At 34.1% G+C, this 12,430-nt stretch overlaps 1 protein-coding gene across 1 annotated transcript; it reads left to right on the plus strand.

Moving 5' to 3' along the window:
• Positions 1 to 148: 148 nt before the first annotated feature.
• On the plus strand, positions 149 to 3,976 carry LOC105830154. The gene is made up of 4 exons (XM_012669326.3): positions 149 to 1,062; positions 2,064 to 2,291; positions 2,586 to 2,793; positions 2,890 to 3,976. Exons 1-4 carry the CDS (start codon positions 993 to 995, stop codon positions 3,440 to 3,442), a joined length of 1,059 nt encoding a protein of 352 aa, XP_012524780.1. The 5' UTR covers positions 149 to 992; the 3' UTR covers positions 3,443 to 3,976.
• The last annotated feature ends 8,454 nt before the right edge of the window (positions 3,977 to 12,430 follow it).

Consider the following 12,430-nt stretch of genomic DNA (forward strand, 5'->3'; position numbering starts at 1 on the left):
GATTATTAAAGGTAATTTTCCATTTTTTTTTTCTTAAATACTGTAATGATTGAGAATATAATTTTATATTACGAAAATTATCAAAAAATGGAAGAATATAGTTAAGTTCTTGTATTTTATTTATTTAATTAATGTACACACATCTGTAAAATATTTAGTTTTAAAATTTTGAACCATAAGTAGGACTTACAATTTATCACGGTTTCATTTTTTTGTCCCAGAAAAAAAATTGTAACAACGGCATTTTGATTTAACGGGATTTTACGAGTTTCGCAACAAAGGCTCACGCGCGAAAGCGTGAAGACACCTCGAGGTGACAATCTTCACGAAGAATTTTTTAAGAGAGAGGACGTACATTTGCATTTCTTCAGTTTTAGTCAAAACTTTCAGAAAATAGCAGACCTATTGTATGCAAAGCTTCAACCGCTACAAGGGAAAACTGATCTTCGAGATCAGCGGACGGTAGTCCCCGATGAGTAGCCCAATGCCTTCTGTCCCCCATTCCTGTAGCCCTATGTTGACGCGGAGGTGGCCGCGGCGCTCGCGAGTTCTCCCCCCGATACCGGCGTAAGAAGGAGGTCACCCGGTCACCCAGATGAGGTTCCTTGCCCGCCGTTTGTTGCCACTTGGTCGCGTCGCATCGCGCACCGACGGCGGCCGGTGTCGGGGTGCCCCACCGACACGACGGTCCTGACCAATCCTGTCCCCTGTTTTCGTGCCGACCGCCGAACCGGTCGGCGATCCCGCACCCGTGATGCCGGCGCCGTGTCCAGATTTAAGCTTCTTCTTTGCCGGGCAGGATCTCCGAAGATCTCGCTCGCGCGGTCAAGTTAACTTTGCGCCGTCCGTCACACCGCGTGGTCACATCACCGCGATCGATCCCGAAGATCGTCCGACAACTGTTGCTCGACCGAGGGCTCGCGCGCGATCGTTCTTCGCCGTGAAGGGAACGGCCTCGTTGAGCGAACAGTAATTTTGGAAAAACATACACCATGGCTGTGAGGGCCACGATCTTGGTGCTGATGGTCACGCTGGTGGTCGTCGCGTCCGCTGGATTGCTCGGTGAGCTGTTCGGGGCAAAATGCGATTTAAGGGAGAGGACTGGTGCGAAGGCCGATTCGGGTGATTCGCGTGAGCTGACCGCCACGCGCGCCGGTGATTTCAACGCGCGGATACGACACGGACCCACGTGCTTAACTTCGGCGCGACCGCGATTGTTGTTTTGCATCGTGTTCACGTGATAATCGCGATTGCAAAAAGGATATTACACTTCTACTTGTTCGAAATGTTGATTGGCGTTTAATTCGTGTTGTCGCAAAGTAAAACTGATTTGAATATAGTAATTTATTGTTGGTATAAACCATTTGTTTGCGGTGTCGTTTCTTGTCAAAAAATATTGCTGACAGTTCAAAGAGAAGAAAGTTACTTCTCTACACATAGTATATTAAGAATTTCTACTTCTGTTGCATTTTTTATCTTCAGGCTAATATTCTTTTTTAAAATTTAGGATTACATTTATATGCTCCGTTTCAAATAAATGTAAAAGTGCTCGACGTAAGAGTATCACGATGACAATTTAAATTAGAACTGTTCTCTAATTTCACTTTCGTTTCACGCCATTCGATTCTGAACTCCCTTTGTCTCCTATTATCGAGCGTCGTTCATAAAAGCCTGACAAAAGATGCTCTCAAAACTGTCATTCGGCCACTTGATCTCGACAATGCGCGAGAAAGTTCAATGGAAATCCACGCATTGGCACACTTAGCACCCAGGTGTAGCCCCGCGGATTCACGAACGTGGGGCATAAAAGTTTCAAATGTCACAGTCTGATTCGTCATTCCTCCGAGGGAGAGAATCCAAAGGAAACTTTTACGACGCGACGGAGAAACGTAGTAGAAATTTGGCTTCCATTTGACTTTCGATCGGCGCCGCGACTTTCGTTTCGTTCCGATTTCTCTATTCCGAGTTTCTCTGCCACGCGCGTCCCTTATCTCACAAATATACGCACACATACGCGCGTGTGCGCGCGCACACATACACACACATACGTTTCCTGCCCGCAGAGACCCTGCTCTCGTGGAATATCCCAGAGGTCGAGGGGAGATCGACCACGCCGCAGTCCAAGTGCTTGTGCCAGACTTCCGGCTGCCTCTGCTGCGTTGACCTGAACTTGACGACCACGATCGATCTAGGTGGACCGGCATGCGTCAACATTAAGCAAAAGGAGCAGAATATCTCCTTGAACTTGAGTTATGGCGACAATCCGATTCACAACGCGACAATAAAAATTGGCAAGTAGTCAAATAATACAAAAAGAAAATATTATCAAATATTTGTATTATCAAATTAAAACTAATACATTTGTTTAACAATTGTTATTTTATTTATGCATATATGTAAGCTAGAAATTATATTTTTGCTTATACATAATTTAATCTTTTTTAAAAAAATTTGATAATCTTAAATTTCAGCAAAATATCTTTACTAAAGAGATTATAACATTGTACATAAATCGGAATGTGCTTTTTTATTGCATCAAACTGATCGGATTAAATTTGTCGTCGTCGGCATTTATGTTCTTGCAGAGAATGCGGCCAACAAACCGACCTGCATGAACCTGTTGTCGGATCTGGCTCAAATTTGTGCGCGGTTTACATCAGTGAGGCAATCTGATGTCGGTGGCTACGACGGCTGCATGGTAATCGAGCCGGCTTTGCTGGGTGCGCCGCAAGCCACATACCACATAGGGTGCTTCAACTTTTATCAAGGTGTTCGACAAGTGGAGGTTTCTGCGTAGGTATCTTTATGATCTAGTCAAAAGAGTTTACGAAATACGAAGAAATTCTTTTAAAAAATTTCTATTGCTTTTTTTAAAATAATTTTGCGCAGCATCACAGAGACGACGGAGCCCTCTGACAACGCAGACGAAGAGTATGATACCCTGAATACTGATGAATTGATCGCCGCTGTATCCGCCAGCGCCGAGCAGGGCATCGCGCTGTTCACTCAATGGCTGGGTCTCAACCTGAACCCAAAGCTAAATTTCACGAGCAAGGAGAATGGACAGCAGGATCAACATCAACAGCAAACGACAAATAATGGACGGGCAGCAGAATCATCAGCCGACGTGTCCTCGAGATCGGCTCGCAACATGGCCGATGTCGTCCAGAACGAGAAGAGCGACGAACGGTTTAAGCAGCTGTTGAGCGCCCAGGACAACGTCCTGAAAGGCTCGGCAACGATCGGACAGTCCCACGGTGCGGAGACTACGTTTGTTTACTCCAAGCCGAGCGATCTGATGACCGAGAGAAACGCGACCGAAGAGGCCAAGAGGAAGCTCGAGGAAGAGGCCGTGGTGCCGCAACATCGGGTCGTAGTACCGAAAGAATCCAGAAGAGGAGGACGGGCGTATAACATTCATCAGCACGTTAACGAGATCTGAGTCGCACCGTGTGATCGGTAACCTCGTGCAGGAGACCGCCGTCGATTCCTTCCTTTAGAGCTAGAGTGCCGCACGTAGACTACACTCGAACGTATGCACGTGGAGCTGGGCGATGGAGAGTTTATCGTTTCGTTCAATCGTCTCGCCCATTAAAGGGTACACTGCGGTAATTTAGCCTTCGCGATCTTCGATAATGTCATCCGGAGTTCTGATAATGCTTGTAAATCAGCATCATCGTAATTTGCAGTAGTCAAGAATTGTATCTTTGCACCATAATTCAAGCATGTTCGATAGCATCTCCATCTCCTGGATGTAGCACAATCTCTAACATTGTCATGTATTACTTTTATATTGCTTTATAGCACAAAAAAAAATAAGATCTTTTTTTAAACATTAAGCTATATAAAAATTATATAATAATTGTTAAATTATAAAGTTTTGTTAAACATGTCTTTCTCGCTTTGGTGCGCAGTTTATCCTGCTGCAGTCATCGTGCAGTATCTCTCTTAATTACATAATAATCAAATTGGTGCATTCAAAATGTCGATTTTATTATTTATTTATTAATATAAAAAATGGATTACATAGAGTCACGAAATATAAATGAAATACATATATATATATATATACACACACATATATATATATATATATATATATATATATATATATAAATAATAGATAAAAAATCTATTTTGTGAATAAAGATATTTATAAAATGCGACATTTTGATTGCATCAATCCAATAATTTTATCAATGCATATAATATACATCGACGAGCGTTGTTTCAATTCATTTTAATTACTTATACTCGCTCAGCTCCTCTAGTATGATCTCCCGCGATTGTGATCAATATTTGTTTTCGATTTCACTTCGAAATCGTACTTTCTCGCGCGATGATATTAATTTTTCAATAATTACTTATATTACAAGATTTTGACTGAACGTACGATCGAACTTACGTTTTACGGGATAACTATAGTTACTAACTAACCAGCGAATCACTTATTTAAAAAAAAAAAATTAAAAATGTAGATTCGATCACGACGTCGAGTTTCCAGGAAACAGGCGTCGTCTATAATAAAATAATATAGCTTAGGCATTTTTATCGTGCGTTTCTTAATTCTTTTCCAAATCCGTTGATACTAAGTATAGAGAAAATACAATGACAGTTTCATATAATCCGTGTACATACTATACAAAAGGTACAAAATGGTGAGCAAAATATGGGCTATTGACTATACAATTATCGCGAAAATATGGAATTAATTCCGCGTGTGACACAAAAGTAATAAATAAATAAAGTATTCATCATTCTTTGTGTTAATTCTATTGCTTGTTAACTTAATTCTCTTTTTCTTTCTCCGCGTTTTTTACTTTCTACTAGAACGACACAGGGGTGCGCGACGCGCGCGCAATTTAGTTCTTTACTTTTTAAAAATAACAATTGAATAATAATGATCCTTTCTAAAAAAGGGCATGGCATCGATACTCGCATCTCTCGAAGTATTGCTGTCGCTTTTCCGGGATGCCGATTAAACGTGTGTAAAGTTAACATCTCAAAGTTTAGCAACTCAAAAAATACTGCAGAACTACTTGCATCCAGCATAGTTCTACAGTTCTTGATAAGTTTCAACAATAATTACGTTGAATTACGTATTTTAAATAAATTTTTATAAATGAGATGCTAACTTCCAAAATCACATAATAACATCTCACCGTATTACGAATATACGACCACAATATGTTTAAAAAATGTTTCAATAAATTATATCACCGGAACTCTTTAGAAACTTATTGTACGCGTCCGGAACTATATGAAAACTGCGTTAAAATAAATAGAAATTTCGATATTCGATTAGCATTTCCCGTCCAGCCCTTAAAATTCAAGTTTTCCGGGATATATAATTGTTTAAAAAATGTTTCAATTAATTATATCACCTAAACTCTATAAAAAATTACTGTACGCGTCCGGAACTATATGAAAACTGCGTTAAAATAAATAAATCTGTCGATATTCGATTAGCATTTCACGTTTAGCCCACAAAATTCAAGTTTTTTGGGCAAAATAATTGTTTAAAAATTGTTTTAATTAATTATATCAGCAAAACTCTTTAGAAAATTATTGCACGCGCCCGGAACTATATGAAAACTGCGTTAAAATAAATAAATCTGTCGATATTCGATAAGCACTTTACGTCTAACTTTCAAAATTCAAGTTTTTCGGGCAAAATAAATGTTTTAAAAATGTTTTAATTAATTATATCACCGAAACTCTTTAGAAAATTATTGTACGCGTTTAAAACTATATAAAAACTGCGTTAAAATAGATAAATCTGTCGATATTCGATTAGCATTTCACGTCTAGCTTTCAAAATTTAAGTTTTCCGGGCAAAACAATTGTTTAAACATTGTTTTAATTAATTATATCACCTGAACGTTTCAAAAACTTATTGTACGCGTCCGGAACTATATGAAAAGTGAGTTAAAATAAATAGATCTGTCGATATTTGATTAGCATTTCACGTCTAGCCCTCAAAATTCAAATTTTTCGGGCAAAATAATTGTTTAAAAAATGTTATTATTAATTATAACACCTTATCTCTATAGATAATTATTGTACGCGTCCGGAACTATATGAAAACTGCGTTAAAATAAATCAATCTGTCGATATTCGATTAGCACTTTACGTCCAGCTTTCAAAATTCAAGTTTTCAGAGCAAAATAATTGTTTAAAAAATGTTTTAATTAATTATAACACAGTAACTTTTTAGAAAACTATTTTACGCGTCCGGAAGTATATAAAAACTGCGTTAAAATAAATTAATTTGTCGATATTCAATTAGCACTACACGTGGAGCCCTCAAAATTCAAGTTTTTTGGGAAAAATAATTGTTTAAAAAATGTTTTTATTAATTATAACACCTAAACTCTATAGAAACATATTGTACGCGTCCGGAACTATATGAAAACTGCGTTAAAATATATTAACCTGTCGATATTCGATTAGCACTACACGTCTAGACCTCAAAATTCAAGTTTTTTGGGAAAAATAATTGTTTAAAAAATGTTTTAATTAATTATAACACAGTAACTTTTTAGAAAACTATTTTACGCGTCCGGAAGTATATAAAAACTGCGTTAAAATAAATTAATTTGTCGATATTCAATTAGCACTACACGTGGAGCCCTCAAAATTCAAGTTTTTTGGGAAAAATAATTGTTTAAAAAATGTTTTTATTAATTATAACACCTTTTCTCTATAGAAAATTATTGTACGCGTCCGGAGCTATATGAAAACTGCGTTAAAATATATTAACCTGTCGATATTCGATTAGCACTACACGTCTAGACCTCAAAATTCAAGTTTTTCGGGCAAAATAATTGTTTAAAAAATGTTTTAATTAATTATAACACCTAAACTCTATAGAAACATATTGTACGCGTCCCGAACGATATGAAAACTGCGTTCAAATAAATAGATCTGTCGATATTCGATTAGCACTTGACGTGTAGCCTTAGAAATTCAAGTTTTTCGGACAAAATTATTGTTTAAAAAATGTTCTAATTAATTATATCACCTGAACTTTATAGAAACATATTGTACGCGTCCCGAACTATGTGAGAATTGCGTTAAAATAAATAGATCTGTCGATATTCGATTAGCACTTGACGTGTAGCCTTAGAAATTCAAGTTTTTTGGGAAAAATAATTATTTAAAAAATGTTTTAATTAATTATAACACCTAAACTCTATAGAAACATATTGTACGCGTCCGGAACTATATGAGAATTGCGTTCAAATAAATAGATCTGTCGATATTCGATTAGCACTTGACGTGTAGCCTTAGAAATTCAAGTTTTTTGGGAAAAATAATTGTTTAAAAAATGTTTTAATTAATTATAACACCTTTTCTCTATAGAAAATTATTGTACGCGTCCCGAACTATATGAGAATTGCGTTAAAATAAATAGATCTGTCGATATTCGATTAGCACTTGACGTGTAGCCTTAGAAATTCAAGTTTTTCGGGCAAAATAATTGTTTAAAAAATGTTTTAATTAATTATATCACTTGAACTTTATAGAAACATATTGTACGCGTCCCGAACTATATGAGAATTGCGTTAAAATAAATAGATCTGTCGATATTCGATTAGCACTTGACGTGTAGCCTTAGAAATTCAAGTTTTTTGAGAAAAATAATTGTTTAAAAAATGTTCTAATTAATTATATCACCTGAACTTTATAGAAACGTATTGTACGCGTCCCGAACTAAATGAGAACTGCGTTAAAATAAATAGAACTGTCGATATTCGATTATCACTTGACGTGTAGCCTTAGAAATTCAAGTTTTTTGGGAAAAATAATTGTTTAAAAAATGTTTTAATTAATTATAACACCTAAACTCTATAGAAACATATTGTACGCGTCCGGAACTATATGAGAATTGCGTTCAAATAAATAGATCTGTCGATATTCGATTAGCACTTGACGTGTAGCCTTAGAAATTCAAGTTTTTCGGACAAAATAATTGTTTAAAAAATGTTCTAATTAATTATATCACCTGAACTTTATAGAAACATATTGTACGCGTCCCGAACTATGTGAGAATTGCGTTAAAATAAATAGATCTGTCGATATTCGATTAGCACTTGACGTGTAGCCTTAGAAATTCAAGTTTTTTGGGAAAAATAATTATTTAAAAAATGTTTTAATTAATTATAACACCCAAACTCTATAGAAACATATTGTACGCGTCCGGAACTATATGAGAATTGCGTTCAAATAAATAGATCTGTCGATATTCGATTAGCACTTGACGTGTAGCCTTAGAAATTCAAGTTTTTTGGGAAAAATAATTGTTTAAAAAATGTTTTAATTAATTATAACACCTTTTCTCTATAGAAAATTATTGTACGCGTCCCGAACTATATGAGAATTGCGTTAAAATAAATAGATCTGTCGATATTCGATTAGCACTTGACGTGTAGCCTTAGAAATTCAAGTTTTTCGGGCAAAATAATTGTTTAAAAAATGTTTTAATTAATTATATCACTTGAACTTTATAGAAACATATTGTACGCGTCCCGAACTATATGAGAATTACGTTCAAATAAATAGATCTGTCGATATTCGATTAGCACTTGACGTGTAGCCTTAGATATTCAAGTTTTTCGGGCAAAATAATTGTTTAAAAAATGTTTTAGTTAATTATATCACCTGAACTTTATAGAAACATATTGTACGCGTTCCAAACTATATGAGAATTACGTTAAAATAAATAGATCTGTCGATATTCGATTATCACTTGACGTGTAGCCTTAGAAATTCAAGTTTTTCGGACAAAATAATTGTTTAAAAAATGTTCTAATTAATTATATCACCTGAACTTTATAGAAACATATTGTACGCGTCCCGAACTATACGAGAATTGCGTTAAAATAAATAGATCTGTCGATATTCGATTAGCACTTGACGTGTAGCCTTAGAAATTCAAGTTTTTTGGGAAAAATAATTGTTTAAAAAATGTTTTAATTAATTATAACACCTGAACTCTACAGAAACATATTGTACGCGTCCCGAACGATATGAAAACTGCGTTCAAATAAATAGATCTGTCGATATTCGATTAGCACTTGACGTGTAGCCTTAGAAATTCAAGTTTTTTGGGAAAAATAATTGTTTAAAAAATGTTTTAATTAATTATAACACCTTTTCTCTATAGAAAATTATTGTACGCGTCCGGAACTATATGAAAACTGCGTTAAAATATATTAACCTGTCGATATTCGATTAGCACTACACGTCTAGACCTCAAAATTCAAGTTTTTTGGGAAAAATAATTGTTTAAAAAATGTTTTAATTAATTATAACACCTAAACTCTATAGAAACATATTGTACGCGTCCCGAACGATATGAAAACTGCGTTCAAATAAATAGATCTGTCGATATTCGATTAGCACTTGACGTGTAGCCTTAGAAATTCAAGTTTTTCGGACAAAATAATTGTTTAAAAAATGTTCTAATTAATTATATCACCTGAACTTTATAGAAACATATTGTACGCGTCCCGAACTATATGAGAATTGCGTTAAAATAAATAGATCTGTCGATATTCGATTAGCACTTGACGTGTAGCCTTAGAAATTCAAGTTTTTTGGGAAAAATAATTGTTTAAAAAATGTTCTAATTAATTATATCACCTGAACTTTATAGAAACGTATTGTACGCGTCCCGAACTATATGAGAACTGCGTTAAAATAAATAGATCTGTCGATATTCGATTATCACTTGACGTGTAGCCTTAGAAATTCAAGTTTTTTGGGAAAAATAATTGTTTAAAAAATGTTTTAATTAATTATAACACCTAAACTCTATAGAAACATATTGTACGCGTCCGGAACTATATGAGAATTGCGTTCAAATAAATAGATCTGTCGATATTCGATTAGCACTTGACGTGTAGCCTTAGAAATTCAAGTTTTTCGGACAAAATAATTGTTTAAAAAATGTTCTAATTAATTATATCACTTGAACTTTATAGAAACATATTGTACGCGTCCCGAACTATATGAGAATTGCGTTAAAATAAATAGATCTGTCGATATTCGATTAGCACTTGACGTGTAGCCTTAGAAATTCAAGTTTTTCGGGCAAAATATTTGTTTAAAAAATGTTTTAATTAATTATAACACCTAAACTCTATAGAAACATATTGTACGCGTCCGGAACTATATGAGAATTGCGTTCAAATAAATAGATCTGTCGATATTCGATTAGCACTTGACGTGTAGCCTTAGAAATTCAAGTTTTTTGGACAAAATAATTGTTTAAAAAATGTTTTAATTAATTATAACACCTAAACTCTATAGAAACATATTGTACGCGTCCCGAACTATATGAGAATTGCGTTAAAATAAATAGATTTGTCGATATTCGATTAGCACTTGACGTGTAGCCTTAGAAATTCAAGTTTTTCGGGCAAAATAATTGTTTAAAAAATGTTTTAATTAATTATATCACTTGAACTTTATAGAAACATATTGTACGCGTCCCGAACTATATGAGAATTACGTTCAAATAAATAGATCTGTCGATATTCGATTAGCACTTGACGTGTAGCCTTAGATATTCAAGTTTTTCGGGCAAAATAATTGTTTAAAAAATGTTTTAGTTAATTATATCACCTGAACTTTATAGAAACATATTGTACGCGTTCCAAACTATATGAGAATTACGTTAAAATAAATAGATCTGTCGATATTCGATTATCACTTGACGTGTAGCCTTAGAAATTCAAGTTTTTCGGACAAAATAATTGTTTAAAAAATGTTCTAATTAATTATATCACCTGAACTTTATAGAAACATATTGTACGCGTCCCGAACTATATGAGAATTGCGTTAAAATAAATAGATCTGTCGATATTCGATTAGCACTTGACGTGTAGCCTTAGAAATTCAAGTTTTTTGGGAAAAATAATTGTTTAAAAAATGTTTTAATTAATTATAACACCTGAACTCTATAGAAACATATTGTACGCGTCCCGAACGATATGAAAACTGCGTTCAAATAAATAGATCTGTCGATATTCGATTAGCACTTGACGTGTAGCCTTAGAAATTCAAGTTTTTTGGGAAAAATAATTGTTTAAAAAATGTTTTAATTAATTATAACACCTTTTCTCTATAGAAAATTATTGTACGCGTCCGGAACTATATGAAAACTGCGTTAAAATATATTAACCTGTCGATATTCGATTAGCACTACACGTCTAGACCTCAAAATTCAAGTTTTTTGGGAAAAATAATTGTTTAAAAAATGTTTTAATTAATTATAACACCTTATCTCAACAGAAAATTATTGTACGCGTCCGAAACTATATGAAAACTGCGATAAAATATATTAACCTGTCGATATTCGATTAGCACTACACGTCTAGACCTCAAAATTCAAGTTTTTCGGGCAAAATAATTGTTTAAAAAATGTTTTAATTAATTATAACACCTAAACTCTATAGAAACATATTGTACGCGTCCCGAACGATATGAAAACTGCGTTCAAATAAATAGATCTGTCGATATTCGATTAGCACTTGACGTGTAGCCTTAGAAATTCAAGTTTTTCGGACAAAATAATTGTTTAAAAAATGTTCTAATTAATTATATCACCTGAACTTTATAGAAACATATTGTACGCGTCCCGAACTATATGAGAATTGCGTTAAAATAAATAGATCTGTCGATATTCGATTAGCACTTGACGTGTAGCCTTAGAAATTCAAGTTTTTTGGGAAAAATAATTGTTTAAAAAATGTTCTAATTAATTATATCACTTGAACTTTATAGAAACGTATTGTACGCGTCCCGAACTATATGAGAACTGCGTTAAAATAAATAGATCTGTCGATATTCGATTATCACTTGACGTGTAGCCTTAGAAATTCAAGTTTTTTGGGAAAAATAATTGTTTAAAAAATGTTTTAATTAATTATAACACCTAAACTCTATAGAAACATATTGTACGCGTCCCGAACGATATGAAAACTGCGTTCAAATAAATAGATCTGTCGATATTCGATTAGCACTTGACGTGTAGCCTTAGAAATTCAAGTTTTTCGGACAAAATAATTGTTTAAAAAATGTTCTAATTAATTATATCACCTGAACTTTATAGAAACATATTGTACGCGTCCCGAACTATATGAGAATTGCGTTAAAATAAATAGATCTGTCGATATTCGATTAGCACTTGACGTGTAGCCTTAGAAATTCAAGTTTTTTGGGAAAAATAATTGTTTAAAAAATGTTCTAATTAATTATATCACTTGAACTTTATAGAAACGTATTGTACGCGTCCCGAACTATATGAGAACTGCGTTAAAATAAATAGATCTGTCGATATTCGATTATCACTTGACGTGTAGCCTTAGAAATTCAAGTTTTTTGGGAAAAATAATTGTTTAAAAAATGTTTTAATTAATTA

Source organism: Monomorium pharaonis, chromosome 8, assembly GCF_013373865.1.
Source record: "Monomorium pharaonis isolate MP-MQ-018 chromosome 8, ASM1337386v2, whole genome shotgun sequence".
NCBI classification, from domain to species: Eukaryota; Metazoa; Arthropoda; class Insecta; order Hymenoptera; family Formicidae; genus Monomorium; species Monomorium pharaonis.

Bases quoted from the DNA above. Each gene is read 5' to 3' on its own strand.
- LOC105830154 (XM_012669326.3), top strand. From the start codon at position 993: ATGGCTGTGAGGGCCACGATCTTGGTGCTGATGGTCACGCTGGTGGTC. The intron at 1,063-2,063 runs GTGAGCTGTTCG...TCCTGCCCGCAG, and splicing joins CGCGTCCGCTGGATTGCTCG to AGACCCTGCTCTCGTGGAAT. The intron at 2,292-2,585 runs GCAAGTAGTCAA...ATGTTCTTGCAG, and splicing joins CAACGCGACAATAAAAATTG to AGAATGCGGCCAACAAACCG.